This window comes from Hemibagrus wyckioides, linkage group LG01 (genome assembly GCF_019097595.1).
Source record: "Hemibagrus wyckioides isolate EC202008001 linkage group LG01, SWU_Hwy_1.0, whole genome shotgun sequence".
In the NCBI taxonomy this organism is placed as follows: Eukaryota; Metazoa; Chordata; class Actinopteri; order Siluriformes; family Bagridae; genus Hemibagrus; species Hemibagrus wyckioides.
Window position 1 is genome coordinate 9,877,919 of NC_080710.1, and position 24,837 is coordinate 9,902,755.

The following is a 24,837-nucleotide window of genomic DNA, read 5'->3' on the forward strand; positions in this document are numbered from 1 at the left end:
CTGTACAGATGCATCATCTGCTGATTAATGAAGTGGTGTGGTTTGTTTGTCACTGAAAATCTTAACATTTGTTTTGTTCAAGCAAACTCTCATTGAGGATGAATGTGAAGGCTATAAAGGTCTTTATAAACCCATAAATGAACAAACAAAAAAGATAGTGATGATCTCATGTCATAACTGAATCACTAATTTTATCACTCAAACCAAAATTGTGAAATTCCCAAATTTTTATTTATTTATTTTTTTTTGGAAGAACATTTTATTCTTTTTAGGATTGCTCAACCCGTGGGTTTTTTTTTTTTTTGCCTTTGCCTTTTCCCGCCAGTTCCTGCCCTCCTCCTAAATATTAGCCTCTCACACACAACTTTCTCCCCCAGCTGTCTCTCTGAGCGAGAGTTCACAGGCGCATGGCTCACACATGGAGAACGTGACTAGGTGCATAAACATTGGCAGGACATTGTGAGGGGGAGCAAAAGGAAAAGGAAAAGACGTAAAAAAAAAGCCCAGCCTTCCCAAGGCAGTGTCTTATTTAAACTTGGAAAGTCTATTTGAATCAAAAACTTGGTAACAGGAGGACGTATTGCTCGTAAAAGGATTATACACAGGATTGTATGATTACATTTATACTGTGAGTGTGTTTAAGGACTTGAGAGAACTTGGCATTTAATCATGGAGGAGAACTACAGCAGCTTACAGGAGTTCACAGAGGATAGCCTCTCAGCCAGAGGAAACAAACCTATACTCTATACATCGCAAAACGGACAAGGTAAGACACCTCTGTGTAGGTTTGTGTGTGTGTGTGTGTGTGTGTATAAAAAATGACCATGTTCATAATTCAGCAGATGATCAGATCCTTGACCTCATCCTTTCTCATCCACATGGTATCTGACACTGATATCTCTCTGTTACAGCTGGTACTCTTAAGAGAGTGGATTGTATGAGGAGACAGATGGTGATTTTCCTGATCGTCACACTGCTCATTTCGTTGTGTGCTAACATAGCGCTGACTGTTTTCTGTAAGTAACACACGTCTACAGTGATTGTAAGTTTGTTGCTTGTAAGATAACGCTTTGGAGGAAGGATCTTTTAAGTAGTACTGTGTACTGCGTCAGTTAACATTCACAACAAACTTAAGCACTCATGCTGTAAGTCATGCAAACAAAGTAAGTAACTAAGTAAGAAAATTGATTACATTTGCATGAATCCATCTGTAACTAAATATAACTGACATAAATTGTCATATATTCTATTATATTGTATTGTATTGTATTGTATTGTATTGTATTATATTATATTATATTATATTATATTATATTATATTATATTATATTATATTATATTATATTATATTATATTATATATTTTTTATTATATTATTTCTCTCTCTCACACACACACACACACTCTTTGCAGTGGTTAAAAGGAAACCCAGCCTTCCCCCCAGCATGGAGTCTACAGAAATCCCTCTCTCTGAGGCACAGATTGAGTCTCTAAAACTGTCTTCCCTGCAGGAGCGCTTCTCCCACCTCTGCTCCGACTACACAGCCCTCGGAAAGACCTGTTCAACAGAAGGTAAGAAACATACAAGTGTGCGCTGTACCAGTTCAGAACGATCCAACTGAGGCACATTAATGCAGCAGAGTGGAAATGTATCTTCACTTAACATCTGGAAGCGTGCTGTGTTCCCAAAGTCGCACTGACAACCACACTGCCCTTTTTTTTTCTTGATTAGTCAATTATTTCCTTTTTTTGTGTTTCTAGAATGCGTTTTAGCTCTTCCACTAGTATTGAGATATACTAGAAATATAGAAATAGGAATATTTCTAGGCTAAAATCTAGAAAAAGATCAGGTTTTGTGTTGCCTACGTGTCAGTTCATCTATTTCACAAATGTTCTGTGCTTCCTGTCTCTTCCAGTGAAGCAGTGCATGCCGTGTCCTGATGGCTGGAGACATATAAAAGACAAGTGCTACTTCTTTAGCGATGACAAACTAGACTGGATCAGGAGCAAGCAGAGCTGTGCGACTATGGACAGCCAGCTAACAATACTTCACACACATGAGCAACATGTACGTATATGCGTGTGTATACTTTTATACAAACCAGCTTCAGATTCAGATTAAGATACTTTATTAATCAGAATAGAATGAAGAAATAAAAATAAATAGATTAACAAACAGCAATAATCGAACACATCAACATAAACATGCCAGTAACCAATGCACAGATCAATGGGTTGCAAAAAACAATTTCCTGAGCGTAAGGGCTATCTTGTTAGATTACTGTCAACTTGACAGCACAAGGAATAAAGGAATGAATTTTCTGGGTTGTATATAGTAGCGTCAGCCTGAGGGCTGTATAATTTTTTGTCTTTAGTATGGGTAGTTGCTAACAATTTATACACATTAATAAACATCCATTATACACATAATATACCTTAATATGCATACATCTTCTCTCTTTCTTTCTTTTATTTCCATGAAGCTTGCTCTGGAGAAAATAGCCCGCAGTTTGAGTGGGTTCGACTATTATTACTGGATCGGCCTGTCAGACATTGAGGAAGAAGGCGTGTGGAAATGGGTGGACAACACACCAGTCAATAAAACGTAAGACTACACAAGCGTAAACTAAACAAACCATACATGATACAGTTGAGATCATAAGTTTATATGTGCCTTGCAGAATCTCCTGAATAAGCTAGTATATAAGCTATATATTATAGTCTACAAGACACAACTGTGACTGAATTTTCACAAATGAACCAAAAGTTTACAAACACTTGATATGTTTTGTGTTCTTCATGAGTTCTACATGTTTGTCTTGAGTTACACTGACCACTGTTCAAAAAGTGCAGACATTTGCTAATGCTCAAGAAGGCAACACAATAAATTAAGAGTCGAGGGGGTGTAAACTTTTGAGCATTACTTTTCATTATTAACATTTTGCAGTTTCTGCAAAATTCATGGTCTTGACTGTACATTAATAAACACACACACACAAAAGTGTGGAAGCAAAACCAAAAAAATCTACTGAAACTTTTGTCTGAGCCACTACTTTGAAACAAAGGTGCACTGGATCAATGCAGTCAAGGGGAGTTTATTACATGCAGTATATCAATGGGATTTTGTCACCCTCATCGACTTCCCCTTGAGGGAACTAGCACTGTAATGTCCTTTCCAATACTTCATTAGCTCGAGTGATGTTTGTTAGATGACCCGAGGAGTCAGCTTGATTATAGGAACACATCTTTTACCTAGCAAGCATTCCTCTTCTATACATACAGGCTAACAGCTCGGTTTAAACTATAGGTAAGGTCTCTCTCTGGACATGTCTACAGTCCTGCTGATTTCTTGAACCTGACATCTGGTCATCTAACAAACTTCACTTCAGCTAATGAATATTGTTTTTTGAATATTTGTAATATTAGTAAAGCAATGTGTAAAGGTCATCATCATGCTAATCAGGGTACGAGTCAGGAATACACCCTGAATGAGTCAGTAACATAAATATTAGTCAACATTGATCATAAAAAAATAGTCAACATTTTTATGATAAAATATAGTATTTGCTATATAAGTTATTGTTATTATGACTATTCTATAGAGCACATTATTACATTTGGGAGCAAATGATCAGGCAAATAACATGCCTGACATACTTTTTTCACTTCAGGAATATAACACAAGCATTAGTGCAGTTATACTGAATATCAGTACAGCTGAACATACTGAATGTACTGCTGGTTATACTGAATATACTGCTGGTTATACTGAATATCAGTACAGCTGAACATACTGAATATACTGCTGGTTATACTGAATATACTGCTGGTTATACTGAATATCAGTACAGCTGAACATACTGAATATACTGCTGGTTATACTGAATATCAGTACAGCTGGGCATTCTGAGTATACTGGTGGTTATACTGAATATCAGAACAACTGAATATACTGCTGGTTATACTGAATATTAGTACAGCTGAACATACTGCTGGTTATACTGAATATTAGTACAGCTGAATATACTGCTGGTTATACTGAATATTAGTACAGCTGAATATACTGCTGGTTATACTGAATATCAGCACAGCTGAACATACTGCTGGTTATACTGAATATTAGTACAGCTGAATATACTGCTGGTTATACTGAATATTAGTACAGCTGAATATACTGCTGGTTATACTGAATATCAGTACAGCTGAACATACTGAATATACTGCTGGTTATACTGAATATCAGTACAGCTGACTATACTGCTGGTTACACTGAATATCAGTACAGCTGAACATACTGCTGGTTATACTGAATATCAGCACAGCTGAATATACTGCTGGTTATACTGAATATCAGTACAGCTGACTATACTGCTGGTTATACTGAATATCAGTACAGCTGAACATACTGCTGGTTATACTGAATATCAGTACAGCTGAATATACTGCTGGTTATACTGAATATCAGTACAGCTGAACATACTGCTGGTTATACTGAATATCAGTACAGCTGAACATACTGCTGGTTATACTGAATATCAGTACAGCTGAATATACTGCTGGTTATACTGAATATCAGTACAGCTGACTATACTGCTGGTTATACTGAATATCAGTACAGCTGACTATACTGCTGGTTATACTGAATATCAGTACAGCTGAACATACTGCTGGTTATACTGAATATTAGTACAGCTGAACATACTGCTGGTTATACTGAATATCAGTACAGCTGAATATACTGCTGGTTATACTGAATATCAGTACAGCTGACTATACTGCTGGTTATACTGAATATCAGTACAGCTGAACATACTGCTGGTTATACTGAATATCAGTACAGCTGAATATACTGCTGGTTATACTGAATATCAGTACAGCTGAACATACTGCTGGTTATACTGAATATCAGTACAGCTGAACATACTGCTGGTTATACTGAATATCAGTACAGCTGAACATACTGCTGGTTATACTGAATATCAGTACAGCTGAATATACTGCTGGTTATACTGAATATCAGTACAGCTGACTATACTGCTGGTTATACTGAATATCAGTACAGCTGAACATACTGCTGGTTATACTGAATATCAGTACAGCTGAACATACTGCTGGTTATACTGAATATCAGTACAACTGAATATACTGCTGGTTATACTGAATACCAGTACAACTGAATATACTGCTGGTTATACTGAATATCAGTACAGCTGAATATACTGCTGGTTATACTGAATATCAGTACAGCTGAATATACTGCTGGTTATACTGAATATCAGTACAGCTGAATATTCTGCTGGTTATACTGAATATCAGTTCAGCTGAACATACTGAATATCAGTACAGCTGAACATACTGGTTATACTGAATATCAGTACAGCTAAACATACTGAATATCAGTACAGCTGAACATACTGGTTATACTGAATATCAGTACAGCTGAACATACTGGTTATACTGAATATCAGTACAGCTGAACATACTAAATATACCTTCAACTGATAATAGTTACCAATTAACAAAATGCCAAAGACATGGTTAGATTTCAGTGTATTTGCTGCCAGATCAAGTTGACTGAAAAATCCACCTCACATTTGTTCCCAATTCAATGCACCTATGACACAGTACAAACAGTACTGAATAGAGGAGAGAGAGAGAGAGAGAGAGAGAGAGAGAGAGAGAGAGAGAGAGAGAGAGAGAGAGAGAGAGAGAGAGAGAGAGAGAGAGAGAGAGAGATGTTTTTTCTTTATACCCTGAGCTCTCTGTTGCTTCTTCCAGGTACTGGAATGAATGGGACGGAGAACCCAATAACCACCAGTCTGGAGGGCTTCACGGTGAGGACTGTGCCGTACTGAATTCTCACTCCAAATCATGGTACGATGTTCCTTGTGACCACATCTACAAACACATCTGTGAGATGGATGCCATTGCTGTAAACTGATTCACTGTGCCATTAAAGATAGGAAACAATTTTTTTACTCTGATAAAACACTGAATCTATTTTTTTTTTTTTTGTAGAAAAATGTCATGTTTGTATACTTTTCAATGTGTTCTTTTGTACCTTTGTGCTTATCCTTCACAAAATAAACTGATTTGACAGAATTTCAGTTCTTCTGTAAATAAAGGTTGCGAAACTGATTAGGGTAAACTTTGGACAGATTTTGGGCAGACAGATAAAGTTTGTAGCAATGAAGCCAGAAGTGCTACATCAGCTTTTTTGTGTTGATATAGTGAACAGGAGGGGGAAAACAAAACAGCGCTGGATTTGTGTGGTTTGTGTGAACTATTTGTACTAACATGAGGATGTTGTTGATAGTGACTAAAAAGCAATTCTGTATGTCACTGGATTTAAAAATGCTGTAAATCTTTTTATTTTTCTGTGTCCAGGAATCCTTTTTTTCTTTTTTCTTTTATTGGATTAGATTTGTTATCCCTGTCTTTGCCATAATCATGATTCCAGGTTTGGAAAAGAGTGCAGAGTATTGTAAACATTTAGTACAAAGTATGAAATGCATAATTTATTGAATTTACATACAGTGTCTGCAGTTTTAAAGAATAAAATAAACATTTTGGGGAAAAAATCTTTAAAGCATCTGAGATTTAACATAAACCGGAATCACAATTTTTTGTTATTCAGGTTTTGTCCTATTATACAATGCCGCTACAACTACAACAAAAAAAAACAACAAAAAAAACCCCACCTAGCTAGCTAATAGTGTACCTGTAATTATTTCCACAGGTTGTGAAATGCTGCTCTCTCACATCCTTTGCAGATCATTATCATGTTGTTTCCTCTGAAGCATCAAAACATTAAAATTCCTGATAAATTAAAATGAGGATGTTCATCTGTCTCAGACACTGACTAAGCTCTTCTTAGACTTTCGTCAGGAAATTTTGTCCATTCTGCTCTTTAATTAACTTGCTGTTTTACAGGGTTCAACTACAGTGACTGTATACTGTATGTACAGTCATTGAGTTCAGTGCAGTATCAGTTTTTACTCATTACTTCAATTCAGTTCCATTTGGATTATGTATGGATTTGTAAGGGATTTCTTTCAGGGCAGTAGTTTTATTTCGTTTGAACAGGTTTTACAATGTTTGAGGTTTTACAATTTTTTTTAAAGAAACAGTGTGAAGAGGACTTTGGAAGTGTAGTCCCAGAGACAGTCTGGCAGTCAGCAGTTAAGCGAATTCATTCCACATCTTTTTTTGTCAGACAGGGACTACTACAATTTATGATAATTCATAGGCTACACTTTTCTAGAAGTACACTGACAAGAATATTCCCAGAAATAGACCCGACATGTTGTAGATGTCACAGAGGTGAGGCTACTTTGGGTCATAAGTTCTGGACATGTCCAGCTCTAAGACCATTTTGGTCTTCTATGTTTGAGACATTTTCATATATTTGTGAAAAGGAGATAGAACCGGATCCGATTATAGCAATATTTGGTGTGACTTCTGAGAAGCTCTTACTACCATCCAGGTCAATCGGTGCATTGGCTTTCTCTTCTTTGTTGGCCTGACGACTTATACTCCTACACTGGGAGTCAAACAAACCACCAACACACATCAAGTGGGTAGAAGGTGTCATGGCATATTTAAAGTTAGAGAAACTCCATACACGGCTCGATTAACAGATTTTTTAAAGTTTGGAGACCTTTCCTTTTGTATTTTGAGGACAGATCCATTCCAAACATTAGTTGCAAGCTCTCCTCCCTTTGCCCCCCCCCCCAAATCCCCTACCAACCTAGCCGTTTTTTTGTACTGTACTGTGTTTGTTAGTGATGTTACGTAAAGAATTTAAAAAAGGAAAGATTTGTCTACAATTAACCAGTTATTATTGTATTTTATATACGGCGTTCCAAATGGCTTGTCATTCATATGAGGAAACCACTATCACAACACCCTATCTAGTGTATTCCAATAGAGAGGGTCGTTATTTGGGATCCAGCCTGTTTCCATGGCCGCGCACCTCCCCTATGTCTTGCTACTTGCTCTTTCCGGCTAACTGATTGGTTCCCGGCGCTGTTCGTCTTCCGCTTTCTTCTCCGTGTCCAATCAGAGAAGGCGTTGTTTTGTTGTCGACGTAAACTAGCGGAAGTGTCACGGAGCCTGCAAAAGAGGAGAAGACGCGATCTTACCTTACTTTCTGACAATAAAACGGTAAAGGCATTTATTTACTTTCTGTCTAACGTGAAGAACCGGGCAGGACAAACTGTGCTGGGCGAATTCACATTAAACACGCATTAAATCAAGTTTGTTAAACATTACACGTGAAGTCCGGCCTCGATGCTGTGCTTCCATGCTGACTAGCTAGGCTAATCAACAAGCTAACGGCTTTAGTTAGAGGATCAGCTCAGGGATCTCTGATCATTTAGTGAAATGCAGCGATCACGAGAGATGTCTGTTTCTTCTAATTCAAACGTTGCGGTGTGTTTAAAATGCCTTTAGCTGTTTTGTAGAAAGCTAACTGCTCGTGCTAGGGGGCACTTATGCAAGTCACTCTGCAAAAATAAATTAAAAACACATCATATTTTCTTTACTCTTAGTGTTCATGACAGTCTCTATACTGTTCCATCGTTAATGTTGTTGTACTCATATTTGGGATGTAACCCTGATGAACACCGTGCAGTTGTGTAATCCGTGCTGTCATTACATGTTTCGTAAGGAATCAGACACAGCCTGGGTGTGTGCTGTTTTAGGAAAGTAATCAACACCAGGGTGAGGTGGTCTGGACACGAAGTGGAGTTCCGGTTACTGCCCGGAAGTTTGATTCTTTTTCCAGTCTCGAAGTGTTTCATTCTTCTCCTCTCACACCTCGTCTAATTTTAATTTCCTGATGAACATGTCCATGCCTTTTAACTATTTATAGCGTCCAGAAAGCATGTTAGTTCCTGTGACCACTTATATTATTGTAGATATAAACACTTACATTCCTGCAACAGTCTCTCTCTCTCTGTCTCTCTGTCTCTCTCGCTCTCTCTTGACTCTTAACTTATTCATCTTATGAATTCATCTCTCTCTCTCCCTCTCTCCCTCTGTTTTTCTGTCTGTCTCTCTCTCACTGTCTCTCTGTCTCTTTCTCTCTCTCTCTTTCTCTGTCTGTCTCTCTCTCTGTGTCTCTTTCTGCCTCTGTCTCTCTCTCGCTCTCTATCTCTCTCATGCTGTCTGTCTGTCTGTCTATCTCTATCTCTCTCTCTCTCTCTCTCTCTCTCTCTCTCTCTCTTACTGAAGTCTATCCTGAAGATGCTTCAGTAGCAGAAACATTACTGACCATTACAAAGCGCTGACACACCAGACCCCTTTTCTAAATTTGATCAGCTGTAACACAACATTAAAACCACTGACAGGTGACGTGAGTAACATTGATTATCTCGTTACAGTGGCACCTGTTAGGGGGTATGATTATATAGACAGTAAGTAAACAATCAGGTTTCAAAGATGGTGAAAAAAGGTACAAATGTAAGGATCTAAGAGGCTTCATAAGACAAGGGGCAAATTGTGATGGCTAGACATGTCAGTTAGAGCATCTCCAAAGTAGCAGGTCTTGTGGAGTGATCCCGGTATGCAGTGGACAGTACCTACCAATAGTGCTCTAAAGAAGTGAACTAGTGACAAAGTGCTCACTGCAAAGGCTAGTCTGTGTGGTCCAAATCCTGCAGAAGAGCTACTGTAGCACAAACTGCCTAAAAAGTTCATGCTGGCTATCCTGGGAAGGTGACAGTGCATTAACTCTTGTCAGTGGTTTTAATGTTATGGCTGATCGGTGTAATTCTCCTTACAGAAAACCTCACCATATGAGCAATTGTAAGTTGCCATAAAAGTCCTTGTGGATGAGTTACTATTAAAGTGATACACTAGAATGTGATTTGTATTACAGTCAGAATTGCTCTTAGAGGAATTAATCAACATCTGATCAATCAGATTCAAGACAAGCTGTTTGTCTTGGTGTAGCCACCCAGACTGCCAATCCAGACACAATCAGACCGTATTCACTTGTGAAGTGTTGTGACAGGTTTCGACATTTGGACACCTGACTGCACACATTTCATGAGTAGAGCAAGACTTCAGTCATGAAGCGCCTTGAGCTCTTGATAATTGCCTTATGGATTCACTTAGTTGTTTTATACAAGGAGAAATGCTAAACTCTGACGTGCTGTGACCAGGACTGGAGCCTAAATACCTAAAGTCTGAGCAGTAGTGAGTGTTGTAACACTCTTTAGGCATAATGCTCACACATAATGCTCACCAGTGGCCAAATTAGCTACCAAAGAGAGTGGTAATGTCCAAAATATTTGTTTAAAATAGTGTTTAAACACTAGTGTTGCCAAAACCACTAACATGACGATGGCTACTGATGATGCAAAGCTCATGGGGCAGCTCCAAGTATGCTACTGTCAATAACAAAACATGCTAATGGACAGAAAACAAATATTACCTCAAGCTCATTATGAAGAATCTTTCTGTCTACACAGCTTTTCCCGCACAAGCCTAGATCACACCAATTACTGATGAGCGCAAAGCGTAAATGTTTTCTTTAATCTCAGGATCTTCATCATATAATCTGAAGTGTTCTATAAATTTGATATTTTGTTGTGATTATCTCATGAAGCATGACGAGAAAGCATAGTAATGCAGTTCTGTAATCACACAGTATGAATTCATCTCTCTCTCTCCCTCTGTCTTTCTGTCTGTCTCTCTCTCTCACTCTCTCACTGTCTCTTTGTCTCTCTCTCTGTGTCTCTCTCTCTGTGTCTCTCTCTCTCTCTCTCTCTCTCTCTCTCTCTCTCTCTCTCTCTCTCTCTCTTACAGATGGAGGTGGATCAGCTGCTGTCTCTGTCGGGTTCAGCCTTGGCTCAGGCCATCAGTTCACTGTTGGAGACTCCGGGGCTTTATGTTTTCTCAGACATACTGGAGCTGCCAAACGTTCGAGAGGTAGTTCATTGTTTATCCATCACTTGGTACAAACACTTGCGCGATCGATTTTCTCTGCTTTCATGATGCGCATAAAAACAAGGGTGCAGTCGTGTATGCGCTGTACACATTGGTGTTTAAGGTCTTGCCTGTCCGCCTCATCTGTTACATCTTTGAGGCTTTGGAGCAGATGTCCTAGGTGACATTGATAAAGTTGTGTAAGTGACTTGAGAAACTTTCAGAGAGTACTTCATTAAGAGTGGACTTAATGTTGCTGTAATAGTGATGAACCAGCAGTATTACCAAGTGGTAATGAGTTCTGTGTACTCTTAGGCCAGGCAAAAAAATAAAATAACCAAATGGTTATGATTATTGTAGCCAAGTTTGTGGGAAATAGGGAATTTGAGGCAGGCTTGTGAAATCAAAAAAGGTGTTTTATTTGAGGTTTGCTTTTCAGAGGTTACATCTATGCTAATCAGGATAAATTTGAAAATGATGTTTTTGTAAAAATGCTTTGCGTTCACGTTATTGTTGTCAGTCGTTTCCCAAAAGTTGATCATCCAATGTAATGGTCCCTGTACTATGTACGAGTTAAACCTGGGTCATTTCCTCCTGGTGTTTATTTACTTTCTGGCTCTTTGAAACATCACAGCAATATGTTGAGGAAAAGCACAGAGCTTTTTAAATGGACAGACAGTGAGGTGGAGTTGCTGCGAAAGCTGCAAAAGAGAGCAAGAATGTATTCTGAATGTATGCTGAATTGGTCAGAAGACTGCATGACATGACTAAAAATACGTCATCGTTATCGAAAGCCTCCGTTTTCCCAGTCCACACTGCGTCACGAAAACGGTGTTTTCAAATTGGAGAGTGTTTTAAAAAAAGATACCTTTTTATTGACTAAAAACAGCGTCTCCGTGTGAATGGAAGGCCAAAAAGGGACAGAAAAATATATGCTTTTAAACTAAAATGTATTAGTGTGGACATGGCCACTATTTAACTGCACACACATACACTCAGCTCTCTCTCTCTCTCTCTCTCTCCTTGTACTTCTCTCCCTTTTTTTTATCTCTGCTGCTGCTCACTAAAGCACAGGTGTGTGATTCCACTTACCTTCCTTCAGCTCCGCCCTCCATTTACAAAACCGTGCTCGACTACGCCACAGCTTCCACTATTATTGTATAAAAATCCACACAGGAGATAAGAAATAAAATTACGATCAGAAATAACAGATACAACATTTAAAAGAGACACATTTAGAATTTAACCCTTTGCTACCAAAATGCAGCATCTGATGCATATCATCTGTGTATCTCCTGAACACCACACACTCCTAATACCAAACCTAGTGTTTCTAGGCAGCTTTAGTCCTATACAGTGGATTTGTCCTTCTTAAAGATTACGACAGCATTCCTGCTCTGTGCACTGAGAATGGCGAGAACTCTCTCTTTTTTAAAAATCTCTCTTGCTGTAACTAAATAACATCCCAGACTATTACAGGCTGTATTACTTGAGCTGAAAATCATTAACAGTACATTTCTTTCAGCAGTATTTTCCGGAGTAAAATAGCAGCTCTGGCATTCACGACGACACAAGGGATTGCTTGATTTTATAAATGGAGACGTGATAGAAATTCTCAATCTGTTAGTTTTTCGAAGTTATTTCGAAGTTATTTCACACAAATTTCATCTTCATCACAAACCAGATACACAGCACTGTAATTTAGTGACAAAAAAACCCCCAAAAGGATATATTTCCCTTTCCTTTGCTAAACCAGCTAGTGCTGTGTCTCAAATCACATATTTATGGCCTACCCTAGAAGTCCTAACACTAGCTGGTCCAGTTGTGTTTAAATTTTAAAAACTTCATCTGTCACCTTCAGACATACCACAAGGTCTGTTTTCTGTACCAGTCTCCTGAATCGAACATGACGACAGCGGAAAGTTTTAATTGAGACGGAGCTCGTCAGTGTGTGACATCATTAAAATCACTGTTGGGCTCGGAAACAAAAAAGCGAAGGTGTGAGTACAAGTGCCACTCGCATGACTGCTGCTTCCACACGTGTGCAGCTGCTGGTGTTCAACATAAACCAAGCTGCTTAATGTCAGGGAGTATCACCCTGCTGTACTACACCACCCTGCTGTACTACACCACCCTGCTGTACCAGACCACCCTGCTGTACTACACCACCCTGCTGTACTACACCACCCTGCTGTACTACACCACCCTGCTGTACCAGACCACCCTGCTGTACTACACCACCCTGCTGTACTACACCACCCTGCTGTACTACACCACCCTGCTGTACCAGACCACCCTGCTGTACCAGACCACCCTGCTGTACCAGACCACCCTGCTGTACTACACCACCCTGCTGTACTACACCACCCTGATGTATCACACCACCCTGCTGTACCAGACCACCCTGCTGTACCAGACCACCCTGCTGTACCAGACCACCCTGCTGTACCAGACCACCCTGCTGTACTACACCACCCTGCTGTACTACACCACCCTGCTGTACCAGACCACCCTGCTGTACTACACCACCCTGCTGTACTACACCACCCTGATGTATCACACCACCCTGCTGTACCAGACCACGCTGCTGTACCACACCACCCTGCTGTACCAGACCACCCTGCTGTACCAGACCACCCTGCTGTACCAGACCACCCTGCTGTACCAGACCCCCCTGCTGTATCACACCCCCCTGCTGTATCACACCCCCCTGCTGTACCACCCCCCCCTGCTGTACCACCCCCCCCTGCTGTACCACCCCCCCCTGCTGTACCACCCCCCCCTGCTGTACCACCCCCCCCTGCTGTACCACACCCCCCTGCTGTACCACACCAACCTGCTGTACTACACCCCCCTGCTGTACCAGACCCCCCTGCTGTACCACACCCCCCTGCTGTACCACCCCCCCCTGCTGTACCACCCCCCCCTGCTGTACCACCCCCCCCTGCTGTACCACCCCCCCCTGCTGTACCACCCCCCCTGCTGTACCACACCCCCCTGCTGTACCACACCCCCCTGCTGTACTACACCCCCCTGCTGTACCAGACCCCCCTGCTGTACCAGACCCCCCTGCTGTACCAGACCCCCCTGCTGTACCACACCCCCCTGCTGTACCACACCCCCCTGCTGTACCACACCCCCCTGCTGTACTACACCAACCTGCTGTACCACACCCCCCTGCTGTACCACACCCCCCTGCTGTACCACACCCCCCTGCTGTACCACCCCCCCCTGCTGTACCACACCAACCTGCTGTACCACACCCTCCTGCTGTACCACACCCCCCTGCTGTACTACACCCCCCTGCTGTACTACACCCCCCTGCTGTACCACCCCCCCCTGCTGTACCACCCCCCCCTGCTGTACCACCCCCCCTGCTGTACCACACCCCCCTGCTGTACTACACCAACCTGCTGTACTACACCCCCCTGCTGTACCACACCCCCCTGCTGTACCACCCCCCCCTGCTGTACCACCCCCCCCTGCTGTACCACCCCCCCCTGCTGTACCACCCCCCCTGCTGTACCACACCCCCCTGCTGTACCACACCCCCCTGCTGTACCAGACCCCCCTGCTGTACCAGACCCCCCTGCTGTACCAGACCCCCCTGCTGTACCACACCCCCCTGCTGTACCACCCCCCCTGCTGTACCACACCCCCCTGCTGTACTACACCAACCTGCTGTACTACACCCCCCTGCTGTACCACACCCCCCTGCTGTACCACCCCCCCTGCTGTACCACACCCCCCTGCTGTACTACACCAACCTGCTGTACCACACCCCCCTGCTGTACCACCCCCCCTGCTGTACCACACCCCCCTGCTGTACTACACCAACCTGCTGTACTACACCCCCCTGCTGTACCAGACCCCCCTGCTGTACCACACCCCCCTGCTGTACCACCCCCCCCTGCTGTACCACCCCCCCCTGCTGTACCACCCCCCCTGCTGTACCACCCCCCCTGCTGTACCACACCCCCCTGCTGTACCACACCCCCCTGCTGTACTACACCCCCCTGCTGTACCAGACCCCCCTGCTGTACCAGACCCCCCTGCTGTACCAGACCCCCCTGCTGTACCACACCCCCCTGCTGTACCACACCCCCCTGCTGTACCACACCAACCTGCTGTACCACACCCCCCTGCTGTACCACACCCCCCTGCTGTACCACACCCCCCTGCTGTACCACCCCCCCCTGCTGTACCACACCAACCTGCTGTACCACACCCTCCTGCTGTACCACACCCCCCTGCTGTACTACACCCCCCTGCTGTACCACACCCCCCTGCTGCACCACACCAACCTGCTGTACCACACCAACCTGCTGTACCACACCCCCCTGCTGTACCACACCCCCCTGCTGTACCACACCAACCTGCTGTACCACACCAACCTGCTGTACCACACCCCCCTGCTGTACCACACCAACCTGCTGTACCACACCAACCTGCTGTACCACACCAACCTGCTGTACCACACCCCCCTGCTGTACCACACCACCCTGCTGTACCACACCACCCTGCTGTACCAGACCACCCTGCTGTACCAGACCACCCTGCTGTACCAGACCACCCTGCTGTACCAGACCACCCTGCTGTACCAGACCACCCTGCTGTACCACACCCCCCTGCTGTACCACACCAACCTGCTGTACCACACCAACCTGCTGTACCACACCCCCCTGCTGTACCACACCCCCCTGCTGTACCACACCCCCCTGCTGTACCAGACCACCCTGCTGTACCAGACCACCCTGCTGTACTACACCACTCTGCTGTATCATATTACCCTGCTTTAGATTATTTTCCTATAACAACAATTCTCACTAGACGGATAAATCAGTGAAAGCAATCTTCCTCTGGCTTTCAGACACTTCAAATTGTAGTAGGGGTGCCAATATTTTTTAAACTAATCAGGGTTTCTTTTTTCTTTTTCTTTTTTTTAAGGGTTGGAAAAAATATTGTGGTAAAAATGAAACTACAGGATTTATGACAGTATAATACAGATAGCATGAAGATAAAGTATGCCCCAGTGTGCTCTCCTGGCATACTGTGATATATTTAAAAAAAGAAAAAATAATAATAATTTAAAAAAAGGAAATAAATTACAAACCAACTTGAAGCAGATGATGTGGTGTGGAAATGTGCTACTTTATCTTTTGTTTTAATTGTACATATATATATATATATATATATATATATATATATATATGTGTGTATATATAAAAAGAAAATTAAATACATATATTTTGTGGCATTTATTGAAGTATTACTAGACTTTTTATATTTATTTTTATTTATTTTATTTTTGAAAGTAACACCACTGGACAGTTAATGCGCAGTATCATGATACATATTGTGTATTGTTGAAATGGCTTTGAAGCTCAGAATACAACTCACTGACTGTATTATTCATTTTCTGCTTATTTTCGGAAGATTGCCAGTCTGAGGTGGTGTCCTGTACTCTCAAACTATCACTTATAACCAACAGTTTTGAAGTGCAGTCACACTGTAGCATACATCATCTGTTTCATTTCCTTCAGACCTTCTTATCTCTCTCTTACTCCCCCCCCCCTCTCTGACTCTGTCTGTCTCTCTTTCACTCTCTCTGTCTGCCTCTGTCTCTCTCTCTCTGTCTCTCTCTGTGTGTCTCACTCTGTCTCTCTCTTTCGCTCTCTCTCTCTCTCTCTCTCTCTCTCTCCCTCCTCTCGACACAGCTGGAGACAGGTCCTCATGCTCCCGTCTATCAGCTCCTCAATCTCTTTGCCTACGGAACCTACTCTGACTACAAAGGTAAGCAGAAAAATGGCAAGAAAAAGCTTTGACTTTGTCGGTTCTGCTCTGTCAGACTCTGGAAAGCTTCTCAGTCCAGCTCACTATTGCTCTGAATATGAAATCTAACTCTATAGTCAGGTCAGGAGAAGCAGACTATTCTGTGTTGCAGGTCCGGATTTTATAACGTCTCTGTGTTTTTGCCCCTCAGAGAGAGCGGCATCGCTCCCTGAACTTACACCGTCCCAGAAGAACAAGCTCCGACACCTGTCAATCATCAGTCTGGCCTCCAACCTCAAGGTACGTTTCAGTTCACTTTTATTTCTACTTAACAAGGTGGCATTGGAGAAATATAGATTTCAGAGATTTGAGCAAACTACATGCTTCGTTGTGGAGGAAAAAGCTCCTGAGAAAACATGAGGAAGAATCCTCGACATGAACCAGATGTAAACTGACTCTCTTCATCTGTCCAGTTCTTGCAGCAGAGTGATCAGAATTCAGTACAGTTGAGGTCATAGGTTTAAATACAACATGCAGAATCTGTTATAATAATTTTTTTAATTAAATTGTTTTAAGAATTTATTACATTAAATTTTATTTAGGTAAAATTATTTATAGATTATATAAAATATAATATAAAATGTATTTATATATTTTTTTAAAATATAATTTTAAGGGTATGTGAACAGGTAACTGTGGTTGAACAACACCACAGTCACATGTTTGATAACTGAAGCTCTTAGGTGTTCCTTTTAAAGTGGACAGTAAGTTCTAACTAGTTAAGCTTGCCAAAGACAATTCACAGCAACATAGCTGCGTAATATTTCATAAATATTTCATAACATTGCCTCATGGAGGAGTGATGACTGTGATTGCTAATAAACGCTGAGTTCACTCTGACAGCATCTGTTTTTGGTCTGATTTCTGAATTACGTCATTTTGTGTTTAGGATTGTGAATTTTCAAAATATAAAAGCCTGTCATTTCAAATAATTTGTAAATGTACATTTATTAAATACATAATACCAAATTCATATTCAAACACTTTCGCTGCACCTCCAAGCTTCATGCTCTGCTGCTGTTAATTATTGTGTTCTACTCTGCTAAGTCATTATGTCAAGAACGGACTGTTTTTTGCTTCTTAAATTCAAACTGACTTAAACCCAGACGTCTGTTTGCTCCAGTGTCTGCCCTACTCGCTGCTGCTCCAGCAGTTGGAGCTGAAGAATGTGCGTGAGCTGGAGGACCTGCTCATCGAAGCCGTCTACTGCGACATCATCCACGGCAAACTGGACCAGCGCAACCAGCAGGTGGAGGTGGACTTCAGCGTGGGCCGCGACCTCGGTCCTAACGAGCTGCCGAACATCGCCAGCACGCTACAGGAGTGGTACGTGTGTGTGTTACTCTGTATGTTTATGCCTGATCTTAGTCAAAAACTGTGTGTTTTTTTTATGGGATCTGTTTCTAGACTGTGTGTGTGTCGCTGTGTGTCTTTGTGTCTGATCTGTGTGTGTGGCTGTGTGTGTATGTCTGATCTGTGTCTCTAGAGTTTTGTGTGTATGTGAGCAAGGGAAAGACTGCTGTGTGTGATCTGTTTCTAGGAAGTCTGGCAGTGTGTTTGTGTGATGTGTGTGTGTAGGTTTGATGTGTGTCTAGAGTTTGTGTGTGTGCGCGCAAGTGAGCAAGAGAGAGAGAGATTTTGTATGCATGTGTCTGCTCTTTGTCTACAAACCACATGTGTTGCTTTGTGTGTATGTCCGATCTGTTTCTAGAAAGTGTGTGTGTGTGTATACACTTATGTCTTATCTGTGTCTAGAGTTTGTGCGTCTGTGTGTGAGGAAGAGAGAAATAGAGACTTTGTATATGTATGTCTGATCTGTGTCTAGAAACACTGTGTGTGTGTGTGTGTGTGTGTTTGTGTGTGTGTGTGTGTTGGGGGGGTTATGAAAAGTGTTGTAATGCACAGTGTGTGGTCTCCTCGGCTCTGTCAGGTGTGCCGGATGCGAGGCGGTGTTGTGTGGAATCGAGGAGCAAGTCTCCAGAGCTAATCAGTACAGGGAGGGCCAGCTGAAGGTCAAAGTGCAAGTGGAGACTGAGGTCAGTGAGTGTGTGGGTGTAATAAATTGGATATGTTTTGGACTGACCTGACGCGAGAGCAGTTATAAACTGCAGACCCTGAAGGAATTCAGAGCCATGCTTTATTTATAAAGGTAAAGGAAAGTGCTACATTCTGACAACTATATCTGCAGTGCTTACTTTTAACAGGAGACTCTTAATACTGCATTCAAATAATCACGGGATCTACAGCACTGTCCTAACGGAAAATCGCTAAAAAAGCTTTGATTCAGTCGAACTGTCAGTGTTTCGCTAGGCGTGTTTAATTTGGCTGTTTTATTTGGAGCGTCTGACTGACTTATGTTTTCCCTCCCCGAAGATAATTACATGCCATATTGAAATGTAGCTGCATGGATCTAGAGAGCCCTATTTATTTTCCAGTATAAAAGATCCTTCACTAGCAGACAGCTTGTTTCCACCCAGCAGCTCAGCATCATATCACAGCTTCATGGTCAGGAGTAATCTTTTAGTATGTTTACGACTCTTGATGTGTTTCCATCTGAGTGGATTTTTTTTTTATATTAAAAATGTCAAATTACACAAAAGTAATTGATGGAAGCGTCAAATTTCAAATACAGTTCTCAACTATGCTGAAAATTGCACTCTCTTGAGCTGAGTATATGAAGGTATGGCAATAAACTTGCTTTTTCCGGCACTATATCAGCACATACAGACATTTCACCCCAAAGGAAAGCTAAAACCAGTAAGAGAAGGACCTTTTCAGTAAGCACTTTTTCCTGCTCCGAGTCGCGGTTGATCTTCGAGTAACGTTATTAACTTCATGCGTTCTGCACATATTTGCTATGGTGGGAGTTTTTGATGGTGAATAATGTACTGAGCACAACAGAAGGAGTCACAGCCCTGCTGTGCATATTCTTCGCAACAATTAAATTTGTTGTTCGAACGTAATTCGATCTTCGGACGCACAGTTATTGTAGAACGAATTTTTCCACCACTAAAGTCTGCTAAAGCCTTCAGTATTGCGTTTGAATCGCTTCCAGGATGCACATTAGACCTGGTGTGTAACAAGCTGATGTAAAGAAATCCTAAAGTCAATGTGTTTGTGATAAACTCCAGCACTTCTGTATTATATAACCCGCTTATTCTCTGAAGCCAGCCAATTTAAGTCCTAAATTCAATTAAAGGGATTAGTCAGTTAAAGGACATTTTGTCTTATTATTATTTTTCCGTGTTTGAACACCAAGCCCTTCTTACGTTCTTATATCCGTCCTTTCATTTAGGTGTCCAACCTACAGAAAACCCTGAAGGCCAGCTCTGCTTCACCATCTTCTGGCCCCGCCCCTGCCGGAGCAGCGTCCAATCAAGACGCAGATCAACCGGCCGAGCCGCGAGACCCCGCCTCTTCTCAGGAATCACGACAACCAGGGAAAAAGAGTTCGAAGGTTAAAGGGTAAGTGGTGTACGAGTATGTTGGAGACAGAGGCGGAAGTCATTCAAATACACTGATCAGGCATAACATTATGAGCAGTGAGAGGTGACGTGAATGACACTGATGATCTCCTCATCATGGCACCTGTTAGTGGGTGGGATATATTAGGCAGCAAGTGAACATTTTGTCCTCAAAGTTGATGTTAGAAGCTGGAAAAATGGACAAGTGTAAGGATTTGAGAGAGTTTGACAAGGACCAAATTGTGATGGCTAGACCACTGGATCAGAGCATCTCCAAAACTGCAGCTCTTGTGGGGTGTTCCCGGTCTGCAGTGGTCAGTATCTATCAAAAGTGGTCCAAGGAAGGAACAGTGGTGAACCGGCGACAGGGTCATGGGCAGCCAAGACTCAATGATGCACGTGGGGAGTGAAGGCTGGTCCGTGTGATCTGATCCAACAGACGAGCTACTGTTGCTCAAATTGCTGAAGAAGTTAATGCTGGTTCTGATAGAAAGGTGTCAGAATACACAGTGCATGATGGGTCAGGGCTGTTTTGGCAGCAAAAGAGGGACCAAAACAATATTAGGCAGTATATATAGGTATATATTAGGCACAATATAATGTTATGCCTGGTCAGTGTATATGTATATACACTCTCCATTCACTTTAATAGAAACACCTGTTAATTTATGCAGTTATCCAATCAGCTGACAGGAAGTCCAGTCTGCTCATTCTCCGCTGATCTCTCTCATTAATAAGCTGTTTCAGCTGCAGACCCTCTGCTTACAGGTTGTTTCCTGTTTTTCACACCATTCTGTGTAAACTCTAGAGACTGTAGTGTGTCAAAATCCCAGAAGATCAGCAGTTTCTGAAACACTCAAACCAGTCCATCTGATACCAACAACCACGCCATGGTTAAATTGAAAGAGATCAGACTTTTTCTTCATTCTGACCTTTGATGTTAACACTCAGACTCAAGCTCTTGACATGTATCTGCATTCCTTCCAGGGAAGCAAAAAAAAAGACATTAGCCTTTATTTATCAGAGCATATTGAAGCATTTTACTGAGGTGGGGTCAGGGACACGATCATCCTCGTTTTATATTACACCTATCAGGCATAACATTATGACCTCCTGCTTAATATTGTCTTGATCCCCCTTTTGCTGGTAAAACAGCCCTGACCTATCAAGGCATGGACTCCACTAGATCCCTGAAGGTGTGCTGTGGTATCTGGCACCAAGATGTTAGCAGCAGATCCTTTAAGTCCTGTAAGTTGTGAGGTCCATGGTCTCCACCTTGCAACTTACAGGACTTAAAGGATCACTTTTGACAGATACTGACCACTGCAGACCGGGAACACCCCACAAGAGCTGCAGTTTTGGAGATGCTCTGATCCAGTTATCTAGCCATCACAATTTGGTTCTTGTCAAACTCGCTCAAATCCTTATACTTGCCCATTTTTCCTGCTTCTAACACATCAACTTTGAGGACAAAATGTTCACTTGCTGCCTAATATATCCCACCCACTAACAGGTGCCATGATGATCAGTGTTATTCACGTCACCTCTCAGTGTTCATAATGTTATGCCTGATCGGTGTATATAACATACATCTTATAGTAATAATAAGGATCAGTCTAGCGTTAAAAACAATGCATAACATGAGAAGGTCACTACAGGTTATTATTCTTGAAGGTTGATTTCTATATGGATGAACCTCACTGAAATGATTGGATGTTAAACTGAGACCATGTGATTGATGTCTAGTCTACAGTCACTGGCTGGATGACAGAAGAGAGATCGTTGAGATACGGAACAAGGATTTTGAAGATCTAACTAAACGTGTATTGACTAAAAAGTACGGGTTTATTGCAAATTTAATTAAAAACAGCACAAGTATTCCATTTCAGTAATCCTCAAGCATAAATACACCAAAATAGTTCATAAGAATAGTAATAAAGAAGAGTTACTTGAGTGTTTTCCTCCGCTGGATGGAGGTCGTTATTGCTTGTATTATGTAAGCATGGTGCAGGAGGAGTGCGGCTGGTTAGAAATTTGGATATTGAATAGGAATTTTCCATCTGTACGCTGGGACCCTGGACCATGGTGGTGGATCCAAAGCAGGCATTTAATATGAGGAGAAATGAATGTAAAACCTCAACATTTGCAAAGCCGAGAGCATTTACAGCGCAGATTTATTGCAGCCGTGCATGCACGTGTGTGTGTATGCGTCTGTGTTTCTGTGAGCGTGTGTTTGTGTTTGCTCTGATAGCTATCGTAATAAAGCATGTGTGACTTGCATAGCGAGCGCTGGAGTGTGTCTGCTCATGCACTGTCTACAGCTATTAGTTTCATTAGTATTAAGTGTGTTTGCTGTGCTTCAATTTTCCTCTAGTTAAGTGTTATTACAGAGGTTTACTGACGTCCCACCGTTCTAATCAAATCTTAACAAGATACTAATTGTCCCTGGCCTGCTATTTAAACCTTCTGTGATTTTGTTGCTTTACTGACATTGTTTTGTTAATCGTGATCTTTGTGTCCATGTCACAGGCTTCGCGGGAGCGGGAAGATCTGGTCAAAGTCAAACTGAGCCCGAAGGCATGTTAAGAGGTGCAGATCGCTGGCTTGATGAACAGATCTGAGATGAACAGAGACACTTTTGACACACTTTGGATCCACACTGGCAGAAGAACTAGTGAGCAGATTGCAGCTTCTTCACAACACTGCTGTCCAGGCGTCATATAACCACAGACTTTACAGATACAAAACCCGGATTAAAGACTTTCTCTGTGCGTGAGTGTGTGTGTGTGTTTGAGTGAAAAAGAACGAACTGTGCATAAACGTATGCTTGTAAATGTTTTAAATCTATTTGTTTTCTTTCCCCGAGTGTTTTGAGTTGCATTGTTCCATAATCTGGATGGATGATGATGATGATGATGATGATAAAGGAATAAACATTTTCCCTCTGTCACTAACCTGATCATTTTTTACTCCTCTCCCTATCTTTACCTCTGCGCTGTAATCTAAAATGATGCACATGCTGAGCCAGAGAGGAAGCTTGTGTGCTTTAGAGATCAGGCCATTAATTATCTCGCTTAGACACATGCGCACAAAAAAACCCTTGTCAGGTGCTGACAAACACAAACACGCATATACACAGATACTGAATATTAGAGTAGTCCCATTTCTCCACGTGTTTTCCTATGAAAATAACCAGCCGCTACCCAAAACCATTATTTTGTCCCATGTGCTTTCAGCCTCTTTCTCTCCATTTCCTCTGCATGACGTTAATGGTAGCAATTAATTCTCCGCTCCCACTCAGAAGCAGGGAGAGGGAGAAAGATGAGATGTTTTTGTATTAACCCTACATCCTCCTCTTCTTCACGGTCTTCTGATATCATCCGTCCGTTCGGTGCAATAGTTTTTACATCCGCTCTGATGTAATCAGCTATTCATTCTCTCTCTCTCTCTCTCTCTCTCTCTCTTTCTCTCTCTCTCTCTATAAATAGTGGTGTTAATTTTAGTCAGTGAGATAAAACGTCAGTGGTTCACAGCCTCTCAGAACAGATGGGAGCTGTGAACTGTTACAGCTGCCTACCTGTGTAAGTGTGTGTGTATGTGTATGGAGGGAGAGATTATGATATTTAGTGTGCGTTTGTGTGTGTGTATAAGAGCGATAAACCGTGGACGAGGTTCATATCCAATGCGCAATGCACTACTTCTTTCAAATTTCTCTTTGCAATCAATACACAAAATCCATATCCACAACTTTTAAAACACCATAAAGGGATTTTTTTTATTGAACTTTTCTTATACAGTTAACCACACACAGTACTTAAGGCAGTGCTACGTCATATAAAACTACGTCACAAAAAAAAATCACAGCTTGTACAGTATGTGGAGCTGAACTTTGAGTTCATAAGACAAAAGTTTCTTAACCAAAGTGCTTTAACACGTTTTTTGAACACGTACTGTATATCGAACTTGTCCCAGATGAAGGGAGGAAAAAAACACACACAATAATAATAAATTATTGTATCTATCTGCATGGCAAAGACCAGAATATTTGTTTATTACAAAACCAAAAACTCGCTCAGTTTCATTAAAGATTTGACTTCACTCCAGGACTCGTAAGAGGACACACCACCGTTTCCTCACTCTGCAGTCTCCAGTGCTGTGGACATCTGTTCTGTTTAGTTCAGTATCCTGTTTTTCTCAGAGAACTCATCAGCTGATAGCTGATATCTAAATTAGGTGGGTTGAAGCAGGAAGTGGATGAAATTATGTAGAGGAATTGATTTCTAAAAGTGTGACTCTCCTCTTCTCAAAGAAGAGTGAAGGATCACTGACGCAAAGAAGAGGAAGGCGGACCTGCCAACCTTTTTGTGTAGGAGCTCGGCGTTTTAATAGCAGATAACATAGGCTGTTATGAGACATCGCTCCAAAATACACAATATTCTCTTATTTTCCTCACAATAAAAACAACAGAACAGTTAACTGACATAAAGCTGGAGCATAAGATGGTCATGAAGGTGTTTAACTGACCTGGAAGTCCCGCCTCCTTCTCCCCGCCCCTGATCTCACATTAACAGTGTTGTGATATAAAGTCTCTTTCTGTCAAGATAAA

At 41.9% G+C, this 24,837-nt stretch overlaps 2 protein-coding genes across 2 annotated transcripts; both read left to right on the top strand.

Moving 5' to 3' along the window:
- Positions 1-371: 371 nt before the first annotated feature.
- Positions 372-6,382, top strand: cldc1 (C-type lectin domain containing 1). Its single transcript, XM_058389358.1, has 6 exons — positions 372-766; positions 912-1,016; positions 1,414-1,572; positions 1,917-2,068; positions 2,484-2,605; positions 5,779-6,382. Exons 1-6 carry the CDS (start codon positions 670-672, stop codon positions 5,939-5,941), a joined length of 798 nt encoding a protein of 265 aa, XP_058245341.1. The 5' UTR covers positions 372-669; the 3' UTR covers positions 5,942-6,382.
- A 1,677-nt stretch (positions 6,383-8,059) lies between these two features.
- Positions 8,060-23,174, top strand: cops7a (COP9 constitutive photomorphogenic homolog subunit 7A). The gene is made up of 8 exons (XM_058389343.1): positions 8,060-8,166; positions 10,816-10,938; positions 16,653-16,728; positions 16,919-17,007; positions 17,891-18,093; positions 18,698-18,803; positions 20,063-20,232; positions 22,761-23,174. The coding sequence occupies exons 2-8, from the start codon at positions 10,816-10,818 to the stop codon at positions 22,798-22,800; spliced, it is 807 nt and encodes a 268-aa protein (XP_058245326.1). The 5' UTR covers positions 8,060-8,166; the 3' UTR covers positions 22,801-23,174.
- Positions 23,175-24,837: the final 1,663 nt, after the last annotated feature.

Coding starts and splice junctions, on each gene's coding strand:
- cldc1 (XM_058389358.1), top strand. CDS start 670: ATGGAGGAGAACTACAGCAGCTTACAGGAGTTCACAGAGGATAGCCTC. Junction 767..911: donor TACATCGCAAAACGGACAAG/GTAAGACACCTC, acceptor TCTCTGTTACAG/CTGGTACTCTTAAGAGAGTG. Junction 2,606..5,778: donor AACACACCAGTCAATAAAAC/GTAAGACTACAC, acceptor TGCTTCTTCCAG/GTACTGGAATGAATGGGACG.
- cops7a (XM_058389343.1), top strand. CDS start 10,816: ATGGAGGTGGATCAGCTGCTGTCTCTGTCGGGTTCAGCCTTGGCTCAG. Junction 16,729..16,918: donor AACCTACTCTGACTACAAAG/GTAAGCAGAAAA, acceptor TTTGCCCCTCAG/AGAGAGCGGCATCGCTCCCT. Junction 20,233..22,760: donor AAGAGTTCGAAGGTTAAAGG/GTAAGTGGTGTA, acceptor TCCATGTCACAG/GCTTCGCGGGAGCGGGAAGA.